Source organism: Marmota marmota, unplaced genomic scaffold (assembly GCF_001458135.2).
Source record: "Marmota marmota marmota unplaced genomic scaffold, marMar, whole genome shotgun sequence".
NCBI lineage: Eukaryota > Metazoa > Chordata > Mammalia > Rodentia > Sciuridae > Marmota > Marmota marmota.
Window position 1 is genome coordinate 21,885,898 of NW_026000240.1, and position 16,965 is coordinate 21,902,862.

General features: G+C 33.6%; 1 protein-coding gene across 4 annotated transcripts in view; it reads right to left on the bottom strand.

Annotated features, from left to right (window-relative positions):
• Positions 1–16,965, bottom strand: part of Pls1 (plastin 1) — a 114,985-nt gene that overhangs the window by 4,272 nt on the left and 93,748 nt on the right. For 2 of the 4 annotated variants that reach the window (XM_015486980.2, XM_048794542.1), the window contains exons 11-14: positions 13,824–13,902; positions 10,278–10,392; positions 6,559–6,692; positions 5,073–5,196 (exon numbers count right to left, since the gene is read on the bottom strand). In XM_015486980.2, the coding sequence (XP_015342466.1) occupies positions 5,073–5,196; positions 6,559–6,692; positions 10,278–10,392; positions 13,824–13,902 (452 nt within the window). Of the gene's footprint in view, positions 1–4,642; positions 4,727–5,072; positions 5,197–6,558; positions 6,693–10,277; positions 10,393–13,823; positions 13,903–16,965 lie in introns of all 4 variants that reach the window. The other 2 variants (XM_048794544.1, XM_048794543.1) reach the window with 2 other exon arrangements.

Here is a 16,965-nt window from a genome sequence, read left to right on the forward strand (position 1 = left end):
TGTACCAGGAATTGAACCCAGGAGCGCTTAACCACTGAGCCACATCCCCAGTTCTTTTTATTTTTATTTTCAGACAGGCCTAAGTTGCTTAGGGTCTCACTTCCTTCCTTTTGTTAATAATTGTTTTTAGTTGTAGATGGACACAATACCTTTATTTTATTTATTTTTGTGTGGTGCAGTGGATTGAACCCAGGGTCTCACATGTGCTAGGAAAGTGCTCACCACTGAGCCACAAGTCCTGCCCATCCTCCTTCCTTCTTGATTCCCTTCTTCTACTCTATTGGTCTCCTTTCTATTTTCATGAGATTCCCATCCCCCATTTAATCCATCCATCTCTCTCTCTCTCTTTCTCTCTTTCTCTCTCTCTCTCTTCCTCAAACAGAGAAAGCGTTCTACCCTTGCTTTGAAAAGACTGACTTATCATTTCACTTAGCATGATATTCTCTAGTTCCCTCCATTTACCAGCAAATGACATAATTTCATTCTTCATTATGGCTGAGCAAAACTACACTGCATATTATTATCACATTTTTCTTTATCAGTTCATCTGTTGACAAACACCTTGGCTGGTTCCATAACGTGGCTATTGTGAATTGTGCTACTATAAACATTGGTATGTGTGTATCACCATAGTATGGTGCTTTTAGATCTTTAGGATAAATATGAAGGAGTGGTATAGTAAATATCTGACAAAACAAGTTGAAGCCATGTGAAGAAAAGTAACAGCTCATGACCTGTGAGCCACCTAAGAATAAAATTTTTCTAAAATTCATAAATTATCAGATATGCTTATTTTATAAATCATATTTGGAACAGGTAGAAATGGAAGATAAAATTAATTAGGGCTCTTCAGTCTACCTTATGCTGGCAATCTGGATCTGATTTCTTGGTATGTCTCTATTTTTTAAAAAACCTTCATACTTGTTTTCTCACTGTATAGCCTGCAGATCAACTACATGAAAATCACCTGGGATACTTGTTAAAAGTGAAAATTTATGGCTAGAGGTGTCACTCAGTGGTAGAGAGCTTGCCTAGCATGGAAGAAGCCCTGTATTGAATTCCCAGAACAAGAAAAAAAAGTGCAAATTTAGCCTTGCTCTCAAATTAATTAGTCATGTTATCTGTGGATAAGGCTGGATATTTAGATTTTTAATAAGCTTCCTAGATGACTCTATACTGTTATACATTCTCAAAATTAGCTTAATATTTATGTCATTCTAGAATAAATTTAAATATCTATGGGTTTACCTTCCACACATTTCAAAAAATAGAGAAATGATTTGTTTAGTTGTACTCTATTTTTAAAATATATCTTGATTTAGAGATTGAAAATAAGGATGTTTTTTCTACCTATTTTCTTATGATTCACTTTGGGGAAAGATTTTACTGTGTTGAAATAAAATTTAAGTTTCTAAAGATTATATCAGGTTGTCATCTGATGACAACTCCTCTGGTACATTATTAGTGAAAGACTCTTGCAAAGTGGCAGGGGCTATACTGAAAATCCTTAATTTGAAATATAAATTTCCATTTTTTCCTTTAAGTTCATCATAAAAAATTAAGCAAAAACAATTTCTAGAATTTTAAAAAGAATAAGCCTAGAACTTAGCTTGCTTTTCAAGATAATGAATCATGTCATCTCATTCTCTTAATTTAGTAAGTGCTATTAGAAAATTCCACCCCATCACTCTTCTTATCATTTTTTAAAATAAAAGGTGAAAAACAATGATGTGGTTACCAGGGTTCCCCAAAGGACTTCCCAGGAACCTCTTGACATATAACGCCCTTTATATGTTGGTGGTTCCTATAGTGTAGTAAGCACCATTTATTGAGCCATTAATATGTGCCAGTACTGTCAAGCTCTTTACATTTGTTATCCTAGTCTGACAAGAATCCTATAAGTATTAATATCTTCATTTAAGATATGGGGAAACTGAAGCACACAGAAATTAATAACTTGCCCAAGGTCAAACAACTACTAATGCTGAGGCAGACATAAGTTCTGTTTTATTCATCAATAGATGTAGCCAAGCTAGGGTTTTTGTAAAACAGACCCTTTAACTGATTCATATGGTATTACTGATATCAATAATGTGATTCTTATTTTCTTATTTGTCTATTTGACAAAATAAGAGGTCTTTGGGGGCACTATGTAATCACAGTAAATAGCAAGGCACCTGACACAGGGTAAGCTTTGAATATTTATGGAATGAATGAGCAGTATGTCACACAGCAAATAAATGGCTGAGCCAAGAGCCAAATGCAAAGCCATACAACTCCAAAGCTTGGCTTTCAGTCTGCAGGTAGATAGCCCTGGATGTAAAATCCAGCTATTCTGCTTAAAGGTTGCATGACAGTGGACAAGTTATTTAATCTAACTGCTCTAGTGCTCCTTTTTTTGCTCACTGAAAGAAGTAAAAGAAAGTGTATAAAGTACTCAGCATGGTTACACTTGGGACTTCACACATGGTCGTTATGATTATTATTATTTGGTGATATTCCACCTCCCTATTTTCTTGGTGAGTGAAAATTACTCTATAACTAAAGAGAGTAAATTTGTCTTTTCTGAAATGTCTAGTTATAGCATCACCTTGATAACTATTAATAAATTCTTACTAGCACCATTTATTGTAACCTTCAGACATAATGCCTTCTACAGCTGGAAAAAACTTCCCCCATCCCAACTATTTTCTAGCAGTCACTGCCACATTTCTTAGTCATCTGCTTGTCTTTAAAGAGTATTTTATCAAGCACCTATGAAATGCCAAGCACTTTTGCAATGCTTCTTTCTGCCTCTGTGCTCTCTCCGGCTGCGGTTCTGTGTGAGCATTCTCCCTGGTAGGGTTTTTGTACTATCATTTTCAACTATCTCTTCTATCCAGCTGGTCACCAAGTCAGTCTTCCCAGTCTTCCCAGTGTCTCCTTTCATCCACCTCCACGTTTATTCTGCCTCAAACTCAGTAAGCTAAAGACTGAATTCATCACCTTTTCTAGAAACCAGCTGCACTTCATGATACTCCATTCTCTGTACTTTCCATTTTACAGATTACCCAGGCCCCAAACAAGAATTCTGACTCTGCTCTCTAACCCCCACTTCTCTAAATCAAGAAGCCAAGTTCTAGATGTTTTTTCACAACAGCTCATAGATATCCATTCTAAAATTTCCCAGTGCCCATCTCCATACAGATCCTTTATTTTACATCTCATGCACTGCCTTAGAGTCTTATGCTTTGTTCTTCTTACACCATTCTTCCTACAACTCATGTTGATCACCACATTTAGAGTAGTCTTTCTACATCAATCACCTTTCTTACATTACTCCCCTTACTCAATCTCCTTAAAGATCTTTATCAAGGGCTGGCGTTGTGGCTCAGTGGAAGAGCACTTGCCTAGAAATGTGAGGCACTGGGTTTGATCCCCAGCACCACCTAAAACTAAATACATAAAATAAAGGTATTGTGTCCACCTACAACTAAAAAATTATTTTCAAAAAATCATCTTTATCAAGATCCTCCACAATCTTGATCTAGTCCATATCTAGTACAACATCCCATAGAAGCCATCCTCCCTAGCCAATCTCCTTCTCCCTACCTTCTCAGACTTGCCCTTATCCTTCTAGCTTATTCTTCCCCACCCCCCACCAATTCAAATCCCTTCTCCATCAATTAACTTTTTCCACTCTTTAATGACTATTGAGTTGGAAATTATCAATTAGACTTAACCCAAGATAATATTAATTATATTAATTGGAGCTTATAATTTAGTTTGTAGTATTGTTACCTTCTCAGTTATACAAGTTTCTCTTTCAAATAAATGGTGAACACTGAGGGCCAAATTAATTTCTTACTCTTTATTCAGAAAAGTTACTTAATAGTAATACTTAATAAGTATTGTTTTTTCCTAAATGCTATTAATATATTTAATTATCTGTGCTTATTATTTTAAATTAGTATGTAAATGCATATAATTTCAGTGTAACAATATTAAAGTGTAACTGCCAGTTTGAGAAGTTTATAATATACCCTCAATCCTGTTTCACATTTTTAAATTGTGTTTTCTATATAAAATATATAGACAAATTATAAACTGAAAATTACTTTAAAAAAATAAGCAACAATAAAAACATTATTGGTTCTTTTCAAGATAAAAGAGGGATAAAAAGCACTTGAACTAGGAACTTGGGCAACATCTCTGCCAACATCCAACTTCCTATTACAATTGTTTGAGTCCTCAGTTTTTGGTATAGATGAAAAAATTGAATTTATCAGTTTCTAACATTTCTTCCACTCTACAATGTTGTTAAACAAATAGAGCAAAGGCAAAGAAAAGAATAAAGATGGGTAGATATTTCCTAGGATAGCTTAGTGTTTCATCTGTTTGCACTTCTTTATTTCACTAAAAACTGCAAATTGCTGGCTTTTCACACATAATAAAATCACAAACACTGAATGAAGGTGTACAAGCAGACATGCTCTTTTGTAGTTAACACCAGCTTGCATGCAAAAGCAAAACACAATGAAATGCATGAAAATTAGTGGTATGTACGGGCAGATTACATCTTGGAGTGCTTTATGGATCATCCACAAATGCTTGGAAGTGTTAAGTGCATTATGAAGCCAGATGACAAGATTTTTTTTCCTACCAGTTTTCTCAATTCCCACTTGAATCGGTTTGGCTGGCTCTGTTATGCCTTGGAAATGATGCCAATACAATTCTGAGACTGCTGCTAGGGAGCACAAAACATTACAGGTCCTATATAAACAATGGCTTTTATCTTTCTTTTTCATTTGACAATTGGATTTTTTTTTGGCTCGATTCTATTTCTTCTTAAGATTAAATTACCATCATCTATTACCTTGAATTTATATTCAATAGGATAACCAATCACAAATATAAAAATTCAAACTGAATATTTCTAGTTTACACATGCCAAATAATTACTATGCCTAAACTCCTAAGTTGTGTGTTTCTAAGATATTACATTAATGTAATTCTGAACCTAAACAATATAATTCTCCATAAAAAGTTCCTTCCTAAACTTACAGAAAAAAATCTTAAGTACTCTTGATTACCTTGAAGCTGGAAATAGAAGTATTTTTGTTTGCACTTTTAAGAGTCTGGTTGACCCATTTAATAATAATTTCATCATTTACTTTTTCACCCTCTCCAAGATCTGATAACACATTCAATGTGTACCTGCAATAGAAAAGACACATATTTGAGACTAAAATGGGTAAATTTTGCTTTCATATCATTTATGTCAATATTTAGATAAACATTTAAGAAATAGTTCAGTTCTAATAAATATTTCTAATGTTAGCCTGGCATTTGTACTTGGTTACATTCCAGAGTTCTAAAGCTCACTATGTAAAAACAAAAACTACCATATGGTATTTAAAAAATTTAAAACAACTTACAGAGCCATTTTAAGAGACATTAATAAAAAGTGTTTCTAGAGATTGACCCATTTTCTTTTTTAATTTATTTTTTATTACTTCTTTTTAGTTATAAATAACATTAGAATTTATTTTGACATAATTATAAAAGTATGGAAAATAATTTGCCTTAATTCCCCAGTACTTCCTCTTTTTCTCTTCTCCTTTCTCCCTATTTCCTTCCCTCTACTGATTTTTCTGCTATTTACTTATTTTTTTTTAATTAGTGTTTTGTGAGTACACATGATAGTGAGATTCACTGTGGTATACTCATAATATTCATAATGATAAGTGTTGGCAAGTGTGGGGGAAACAGGTATACCATACATTGTTGGTGGGAATGCAAATTAGTGCAACCACATAAAAAAGTTAGGTCAGATTTTGATGAAATTCTGTCCCCCTCCTCTGCTTTTTTCTTTTCTCTGTTTTTTTCCTCCTTGTTTTGGCCTAGCTTCCACACATCAGAGAAAATATTCAACCTTTGGTTTTTTGGGATTGGCTTGTTCACTTAGCATGACAATCTCCAGTTCCAAGCATTTACCAGCAAATGCAATAATTTCATTCTTCTTTATGACTGACTAATACTCCATTGTGTATATATACTACATCTTCTTTATCCATTCATCTGTTGAAGGGCACTAGGTTAGTTCCATCGCTCAGATATTGTGAATTGTGCTACTATAAACATTGATGTGGTTGTATTCCTATAGTATGCTGATTTTAGATCTTTTGGACGTATACCAAGAAGTGGGATAGCTGGGTCCTACAGTGATTCAAATCCTAGTTTTCTGAGGAATCTCCATCCTGCTTTCCAGAGTGGTTGCACTAATTTGCAGTCCCACCAGCAATGTATGGTATACCTGTTTCCCCAACACTTGCCAACACTTATCATTAGTTGTATATCTTGATAATTGCCATTCTGAATGAAGTGAGATGAAGAAACAAACCCATTTTAAAATGAAATTCACTAGTATATATAACCAATAGTAAATCCTTTACAAAATTAATATATTTTATATTGTATGTTTATTGTGTTTATTATTCTTCAAAAATAGCTAAAAGTTTAGCTCAGTAACTTGTTGAAGGGAACTGACAGTGTTGCTGTAAACACATCAGCCTTTACCTTCTCATCAGCTGCCATACCAATGCCAGAGTAAGTGTTGAATTCCCTTCATTTAGGTCCTGCCCAGCAATACCAACCAAGGAGAATTTGGCTTTATTCTTCCCAAGCTCCACTGCATAGTTACAGTTTTCAATCTATAAGCAAGCAAAAGTTTGGGTATAAAAACATATTTCCTGAATATGTCAACCTAATTCAGTCGTCTGAAAAAATAATTCTAATAACACTTTATATGACTGAACTTCATTTCATAATAACCCAGTGAAAGCAAGGAATAACTATTTCTATTTTATAGCTAAAGATATCCAAGCACTAAGGGGTTGATCTAGATAGAGGAACAACTGGCTAAAAAGTGTTAAGAGCCTGTCTTACCCTGTAAGTCTTGACTCTCTAAGATTACACATCTTACTAATGGCAAATATGTAACTAAAATCCTTGGTTTCCTGCATTCCACTAATAAACCTAATAAATAATGTTTATTCTAGATTTTAAATTAAGGAATAGAAAAGTCATCGTTTCATTAAGAATCTCTCGTATTCATCTCTCATATTCTTTATCTGATCTTACTCATCCTTAATTTCAGCTTTTGGCCCATTTTATTTAACGAAGGCTTAACCTTAACTACACCAGTTAATAATGATTGTTAACTTGTTGAATTCCTAATAATGCTTATATTGCAATGCTTATGCACCATCTTTTACTTATTTTAGCTTTTATGTGATTTCTTTTGCTACTCATTGTATGGCTCCTTTTAAAAAACAAAAATGTTTACATGTATCAATCTATATCATAGTTTCCCTACTTCCAGCCAAGTGCCTTGCCAACAGTCAAAATCTGATCTATAAATACCAATAAATTATTTGCCCACCTATCTATTTATTTCTAGTGATATTAAGTCTGGTTAAATTTTTCTGTACTTTTTTTTTTTTTTTTTTTTTTTGGTCCTGGGGTTTGAACTCAGGGACACTAGAACACTGAGCCACATCCCCAGCCCTATTTTGTATTTTATTTAGAGACAGGGTCTCACTGAGTTGCTTACTGCCTAGTTTTTGCTGAAGCTGGCTTTGAACTCTCTATCCTTCTGCCTCAGCCTCCCAAGCCCCTGGGATTACAGGCGTTCATTACCACGCCAGGCTAAAACACTATTTTTAATGGCAAAATTTACTTCATCTTATAGGTGAGTCACTACTAAGGCTTTATTGAACAATTATTTTAGTTTTTGTTCTATAAACATTATGGTGATAAACATTCTGGTGGACAATTGCTTGTCTGACTTCCTGATTTTTCATCAGAATAGATGATAAGAATTGAAATTATTAGATCAAATGATTTTTAAACATATATTTTAGTTGTCAATGAACCTTTATTTCATTTATTTATTCATATGTGGTGCTCAGAATTGAACCCAGTGTCTCACATATCCCAGGCTTTACCACTGAGCCATAACTCCAATCCCAAACGATTTTTTTTTAAGATTATTGATAATATATTACCAAACTGATTCTAGAAAGGTTCTAAAAAGGAACATATCCTCTTAACACTGGATGAATTTCTTGTTTTAAACTGCATTTCTTTATGGTGGGTAAAAGTTTTTCTGTGTATTACCCATCATTTTTTTCTATGAATTTTGAACTCATTTTGTTTTCCCATTTTGCTGGTAACAGCAACTGGATTTTAGTAGTTGATTTGTATGAACTACTTATATTTACATTATTAACCACTTGTCATACTTTTTGTAAACATGGATTCTTCACGTTTGCTTTTAACTTTTCTTTATCGATTTATTTTTGTACATAAAGTTTGAAGTTTATATGAAATGTATTCATATCTACTTTTTCCTTTGTAATTAATTATTTATTCCAGGAATAGAGAATCATTCACTTACATTTTAAGAGTTTTATTATATTTTAATACTCCTTACTTTAAATCCGCCTGGCATTTACTTTGGTGGATTATATATGATAAAGACTGCGTTTTTTTTCTAACTAAATAGTTAACTAGGTTTTTCTGGCATCATTTTTTGGATGATCTTTCCTTTCCCTCTTGAATTCAGCAACCACCTTGCCATATATTAAGTTCTTAGGTTTAGAATTTCTTGGCTATCCTATTCCATTCCATTTTTACATTCATACTAAATATTTCATTTACTGTACCTTCACTATAAAATTTAATATATAGCCATGTACTGCTTAATAAGAAATGTGTCACTATGGTCATGACGTCAACAGGTGATATAATCTTAGGGACTCACCATTGTATATGTGGTTCATCATTAACCCATGACTATTTTCTAACATCTCTAAAATATCCCTCAACATCCTTGGAAAATGTTCCTGACTATTCAGGGCTTTTCCTTCTTCCAGTGAAGCTTTAGAATCACTTTATAAGTCCCACTTACCCCCTAATACACACACATATATAAATTGTTTCACCTATCCCCTGCTACACACACACAGTCTTAGATTCTAAATGGAATTATGTTCTACCAGTAAGTTGACTACAAAAAAAATTGATCTCTTTATGTTATTTAGTCTTTCTGTCCAGGAATATGGTTATATTTCTTCTTATTCAACTACCAACAGTTTTAACATTATGAAAATGCTGGTCAATTTCATATTAATCAAACAAGTAAGTTCCAGAAAATTTAGTCCATTAATTTGTTTAGTATGTTTAAATTATTCTTATTTTAAACAAAAGGATGAGGTTAAATGAAAGTATTAAAATTTGAAAGTCCTGCATACTTTTACTTTAGAAAGCATATGACACTAAAAAAAGGTAAAAAGGAAATGCAAAAAAACCCAAAAAGGTTTCCACAGAACAAACATGAATACCAAGGAGACTACTGATCCTATATGAAAAATACTGGAAGATAAGAACTTCTTTTTACATTCATCTGCCAGATTTTCTTCCACCAGATGTAATGAAATCACTGCCTTCAAAAACATTTATTGACTTTCCACTGCTTATAGCTTAAAACCCATGTTCTTTAATCTGGCATTCAAGGTTCTTAATATCTTGCTCCAATCCCAATTTTTAATTAACTGCTTACCTATCAAAATCTTCTGCTGTAGCAAAACCATTTTCCTTAATTCCCAGAAACACACTTTCCCACTATTATTGTTTTGCTTAACCCTCAGCCCCTTCTCCATCCTCCTTGTGACAAAATTCAATAATACATTCCTCAAGGTCTACCTCAAAATCAGCCTTCTGCGTGAAGCCTTTCATAAGGGCGACCTGTGGCCTTTTCTTCTTTAAAACCCATACTATCACTTTGCTTATACTGTCCTATATTGTAGTGGTTTATCTTATCTCCCTGCCTACTTTAGGGCTCCATAACTTGTTTTTTTTTATATTATGCATTGCACTGTAATATATAGTAGGTAATCAAATATCTGCTGAGTAAATGAATGAATAACCAGTAAAGATTCAGCAAGTTGTGGCAAATATAAAATAAGAGCGCACGTAACAATACATCTCAAAGAACATTAATACTACAACTTGCTAAAGAAGAAAGCATTTATAAAAGTGTCTGACTGGAAAGACTGCCTCCAACTTCCAAATATTTATTAAAGCAAACTTGTAAAAAGGCTATCAGGTTTAACATATTGGTTTCAAATAGAACAGTGAGGACAGGCCATAGTTTACCAAGCTTCATGAAAATCTAAATCTTCTGTTTTATATCAGAACAATGACAATATAGCCACAATCATTATTTCATTCACCTTCTTCATGTTTCCTCCAAGAGCAGGATAAGGAGGTTTGTTGACATGGCTCCAGTCAACTGGCACTCGAATCATTTCATAGAGCTGAAAGATCACTAGAGCATCTGCAAGGTCACTAAAACAAGAAGGAAAAGGAGATGAGAGAAGAGTCAATGCTGGTATTACTTAATTTTATGAAGTACACTGACATATTTCTTGAAAAACACAAAGGCTGGGCATGGTGGTACAAATCTGTGACCCCAGCTACTCGGGAGACTCAAGCAGAAGAACAGCAATTTTGAGGCCAGCCTAGGCAACTTACTGAGACCCTGTCTCAAAATAAAACTAAAAAAGGACTGCAAATGTAGCTCTGAAGGAAAGCACTCAGCTAGCATGTGCAAGGCTCTGGGCTCAATCTCTAGTATGGCAAAGAAAAAAAATCCACAATAGGGTCATTTAATGCTTATAGAATAACAGGATATAAAATTTGACCCAGAACTTCCATTCTAAGAATGTGCCCAAAAATTTGTCGTAAATATTTACAAAAACATTTGTATGTATTTATATATGTACATATAATCATATCCATGCATATGCTATACACACATACATATATATGTAGGTAAGTAAATACATATGTACACTCACACAGAAAGACATTTGTTGCCACAGTATTGATAATTTTTTTTTTTTTTTTTGAGACCATATCTCTATTGCCCAGACTAGTTTCTAATTTCTGGGCTACAATAATCCTCCTGCCTCAGCCTCCTGAGTAGCTAAGACTGTAGGGATATGTCACTGCACCCTGCTCATAGTATTTATAAATTTGGGAACAGCTTAAATGCCTGGCCATTAAGAGCTATTGAATAAACTATCCATACTATGAACTCCTGGGCCACCATTAGAAATAGTTATGTAGATCTCTGTATACCAACATGACACTCTTTACAAGGGAATATTAAGTTTACAAGAGTAAATGGCAAAACACTTTACATGGTTGGATCTCATTTATTTTTAAAAAAATTAGAGTCGAATGTATTTATATACCTATGTATGCTAAGGACTATTAATATGGATTACCTCTGGGCAGGAAAAAGGAAGTATGAGAGGGTAAGAAGGCAATTGTATATTTTATTTTATTCTGTATACTTACATATTTCTTGAAACTTATACAGTAGAATAAATTTATATCTTAGTGATATACTAGTATTTTTAGAAACTTTAATTATAGGAAAGCCACAGCTATTAAGTAGGCAGTGGTTCATGTTCAATGATGAAGGTTAAGAGGAGGGAATTTATAAGCGAGCAGGAGTTCTTAAAGTGAGAACTACTACCTTGTATTGAGAAAAGTTAAGTTCTCCTGAGAAAATATGTCTTGTGTTGAGTCTGTTCTCAATTCTGTATGCTAAGGACATAAAGCAGTAGCAATTGATTTTTTAAATTGCTAGGCCTGTGATGTAGTATGTGGCTTTTCTCCTCTAACAGCTTATTCAATGAGTTATGTCTTACTAAGGTTGATATTAAGGTTAGTTTGCATTCTCTGAGCATACACCATATGGCAGTGAAGGAGGCTGGGCTCTGTGCTGACTGATGGGGAAAGTCTAATCTGAAAGTAATTAAAATCTGCAAGGTTGGGACTGAGGCTGTAGCTCAGTGGTAAAGTGCTTGCCTCGTACGTGTGAGGCACTGGGTTCAATCCTCAGCACCACATAAAAATAAGTAAATAAAGATACTGTGTGTTCATCTATAACTAAATAAACATTTTAAAAAATCTAGATACTAGTATCAACATTATTTTTTTTTTAAATCTGACAAGGTTATCTGTAAGCAGATGAGCATTTTCTATAAAAAAGGTATACTAGCCAGGCAGAGTGATGCAAACCTGTAATCCCAATGGCTCAGGAGGCTGAGGCAGGAAGATCTCAAGTTCAAAGCCAGCCTTAGCAATTTAGCGAGGCCCTAATCAAGTTAGTCAGATCCTGTCTCAAAATAAAAATTAAAAAGGGCTGGGGATATGGCTCAGTGGTTAAGTGCCCCTGGGTTCAATCCCCAGTTCCAAAAAAAACAAAAAAAAATATTACTAAGGTACTAAGGTATTTGTGTAGGTTCTAGAATCCATCTATTTCATGATTTTTTTTTCTTAAGTGAACCCACTCTCATTCCTGTGTAATATGGTATTATTATTGATGTTCTACAAATGGGAAAACTGAGACCCAGAGAGATGAAATTACTTCCAGAGATTTCAGGATGAATTCCGCAAACTGATCCTAGAAACACACTAGAGCTATTTGTTCTTTCAAGTTAGTTCATAAAGATCTATTCCTCTCTCATGTCCAATATTTGAGTTTTACCTGCCCTAATATAATGCTAGTTCTTGTAAAATTGATGTACATCTCTTCTTGTTTAGCTGGAATTAAAATGAGCCTATCACACTGAGCCAATTAACAGAATAAGGCAATATTTGGTTTTAGATCTTAAAGAACAGTTTTAATACATACCAAGAAGCAGAAATTACTATATTACTACTACTAATCCTCAGCAAGTTAGGTTGTCTGCTATGACATTAATCTTCATATTTAAATAATAACTTGGTCAATCTTTAGATAGAGTTAAACTCTTTAAAAAAGAGTTTCCTTCATGTGTAAATTAATGATAGGTTTAGTTAGGCTTTTTTCCTTAAAAAATAAAACGTTAGCTGAAGTTGAGTTCCTTTATATGTCTTTCAAGGCAAGATTCTATAATAATGAGAAGAAAGATTTCTTCTCACCCACATCTAGGAAGACACATTGTTATCACTAACAGCATTGGAAATGATTTAGTATAATATCTTCTTAGTCCAATCAATGTTAATTATATGCTGTCACACGGGGATTGAATCCAGGGATTCTCTACCACATCCTCTGTCTCCCCATCTTTGTTCAGACAGTCCCCAAACTTGTGATTCTCCTGCCTCAGTCTTGCTAATCACTGGAGTCACAGGCCTGTACCCCTGTACCCAGCTATATATTGTCATTTTTAAACAAAGATAAAAATTTAATAATTACCAGGGAAAACAAGTTATTTCTATAAATTAAATTAAAGCATACACAAACATTTTAGAGTAATTGAGATTGTGATGAAAATAAATTAAAAATATGAATTGTAATGATGAATACCGATATAAAGGTTAAGAACCATTTATCAAATATTACTGTTATTCTAATATGCTAAAGCCAAAGTAATTTCTTATTTTCAAGATTACCATGAAAGAATAACGTGTATCTTTACTGATGTATTTCTATCATCATCAAAAAATTATAATTATTATATTTTTAAAAAATTTTACTATATTGCCAATTCCCAGCATTCTGAAACTCTAAATGTTAGCTAACTCCTTGTGATAAGAGAAAATGCTATTATGTAAACATACCGAGTTTGAAACTTTTTAAATTCAACCTCTGGGGCTGGGGGTGTAGCTTAGTGGTAGAGCATTTGCCTAGCATGTGTGAGGACTTGGGTTCCTTCCCAGAATGGGGGTGAGGGGAATTTGATCCTGACAGTAAGGTTCAAACACAGTAAAATATTTACCTGTACAAATGATTAATATATGGGTTGACCCCCAAGGAATTCATCCAGTTCCGAAAAGTCCGCTCTTCCTTGCTCTCTCCTAGATTACACATAAATTACACTGATGATTCAGGACAGAAAGAATCAGGAACTATATTTTAAACTATTCAGACAGGTACAAATTGGCCATACATACTTGGTCAGGGTTCTTTAGATACCATAATTTCTTTGGAGGAAAAAAGAAAAACAATCTTATCCCCCACCATCTAGGAAGCCTTCGTTTACACACCACTCTCTCCCCCTCACTCTGGCTTCCCATTCTCTTTTTCTTCATCTAGATTCCCTTAGTTGATGTCTGTGAATTACTACTGTCCAGAAACACCACAGATAAACTTGTGTAGTCTGAAGTTATGATTAGATGCAAAAAGGACTAGATAAACATTGTAAAATGAAATCTTTTAGCTTTCGGGATAACATCAGCATATTAAACATAAATAGAAAAGCTTTGCTTTTTCAAATACAGTGTATTGGGAATCTAATTTTATACAGATTATGGTTTCATACAGGAAAGTTTCTGGGTGTACAAACCTATACTTTATACCAAACAATGAAGGAGAGAGGGAATCTCTAATAATATTTAAAAACAGATCACTGGGGGGGGGTGTAATAACTATTTTACAGGCTTCCTGGGTTTATTTAGATTATCACTATTGAAAATACTTGATGAATATGGACCCCACCTAGCACTCTAATGTGTGCTAAGCTAAAGTTATACTTCATCATATTAAGTTCCTGAACCTCAAAGGTCACCTCAAGAAGACAACTCCTGCAGGCACTATTATTTAACCTGGGTTAATGGTCCAGGCCATTCCTTTCACAGCAGTAAAAACACTACCTATAAGGAAAATGTAGGGAAGGGGTACCACAAAGCAAGTAGAGATGTGGGTCCCCTGCTGCATTTGCCTTGCAGTTACATGCTGATTGCAAATGGTCCTAAATGACCAACCAAAATAATTTGTCCTTCAGCAAAGTTGGGGGACAGTGGAATAGCCTAGACTGTATCTAATCACCAGACTTCTGAAAGCTAAAACATTTCACTTTTCATCACTTCTAATTCCTATTCAAGTCCAGGACACTCTCTAAACTTGGGCCCATGTGAGACTCCCTAGACAATTCAATATAGAAATCAATAACCATCTGAGCTTCAGGGTCCATTCCTCTAGAATCATCTGTACAGTAATCTTCAGGCTAAGTGCCACAGATAGTATGAACGAAAATAGGTACTGAAACCTTTTATGATCTAAAGGACACTGTTATTTTCATCAACCTTTCAGGAAATAAACTGCCCAATATATCTTCATGTGGTTTTCAATGTCATTACCTAACAGATTTCCCAGAATCTACTTTAATTCTTATTCTATGAAATTGTATAGCCATATACTTTCTTGCTTCAATTTTGTTCCCACTGGTCTTCATAAGAGGCAATTGATCAGTGTGCTGTGCTATAACCACCTTATAATTAAATTAACAATCTACATGACAACCTTTTTAAAAAAAATATTCCCAGAATCCGGGCCTACCTTACTTACAGTAGTTATTTAAAAAGGTTCAAAATTATTCCCTGAACTATCCACAACATGATAAAGATAAACATTTTGTGAATAATAGCTTGATGCATGTGGCTTGGATTTACCTTTTGGTCATTTCTCTATTACCATCTGTTATAATGCTATGTATACATATATAAAATTTTTTCCAGATATTAGAAATTTTCCACATTATTCTCACTTGGGAAAATCCAAAAGATGTGTTAAAATTACAAAGTTTGAATGTCCCAGTAAAATAATTTAAATATTCAAATTCTATTGACTGATGATATAATGAATATTTTAAAAGATACTAAGCTTGCATTTTGATTGAGTTCTGAAACTGTTATAAGCTTCAGAGATTCATGCTTCTTCCTTTTATTCTCAACTAATTATAATTTTAACTTTTAATCTCTGCAAAGAAAAGTAGATTTCAGAAATGAGCATTTATTTGTCAAGCGCCATTTCAAGTTATCTTGGTAAATAAATGCTCAAAGCTAGAAGCACTATGCATTTGTGCAAGAGCCATGGTAAAGCATTACAAAAACATATGTATTCCAGATTAGACAATGTTTTCTGGATTGTAGACAACTGAAGTGGTTTTCAAACTGAAATCTTAATTGCTGATATTTAAGATAGAAAGAATTATATTCTTTTCATTTGTAGATCAAATTGACATCTGCATCAATACAGATTTCAATAAAAATAACAAAAGAAGACTACTAAGATGAAAGAAAAGGAACTAATATAGATCCAACATCCACTATGCTGTAATGTATTAAGTGCTTTCCACCTCCCACACTGACTACAACTTTTCTACTTGTGGTCACATTTAACTTGCTTTCTAACTCTTTAAAATAAATATTATTAGTCCTGTTTTATATATGAGAAAACAAAGACAGAGGTTACTCAGATAAGAAGTAATAGAAACATGATTTGAATAAAGTCTTTCTAATTCTGTGGCCTAGGTATTTTCTATCACCATGAATAAATTCTGAGATGGTCTCTCTATATGTAGCCCACTTGTTTGGATCAATTAGATGTAAAGGTTTAATATTTAATTGTACTTTTAGTTCCTCACAGATAAAATTCTTTGCCAATGAGGACATACTAATATATGAATTTGGGATGTGATATGGTCAAGCTTCATAATTCACAGGGATCTATAAAAACTTAAATTTACAGAGGAAATATGCTGATGACAGTCAAAGTCAAATACATTTCAGCAGATGTATCAGGACATACATATGTTCTACATAAAGAGGATTGATAAATACTTCCATAGTATCTTAACAAATATAGTCAATGCTAATGGAAATATGTAGCAATCCTGTGCACACTGAAAAATTTCAAAAGCATGCTGAACACTAGCAAAAGAATTCAAACATGACAAATAGAGCGAGCAAGTTGGAAAAGATTATCTAGCAAGAATTCAGTGACTATAAAAAGCAGATCATTTTTAATATGCCACTCTAAACAATGCCTTCTACTATAAGACACAGAGGGATTTTGAAATTTTCCAGACCGATAAAAACCTAGCAGTCTTCTTTTTTACTTAATTATTTTTAATGTTTATT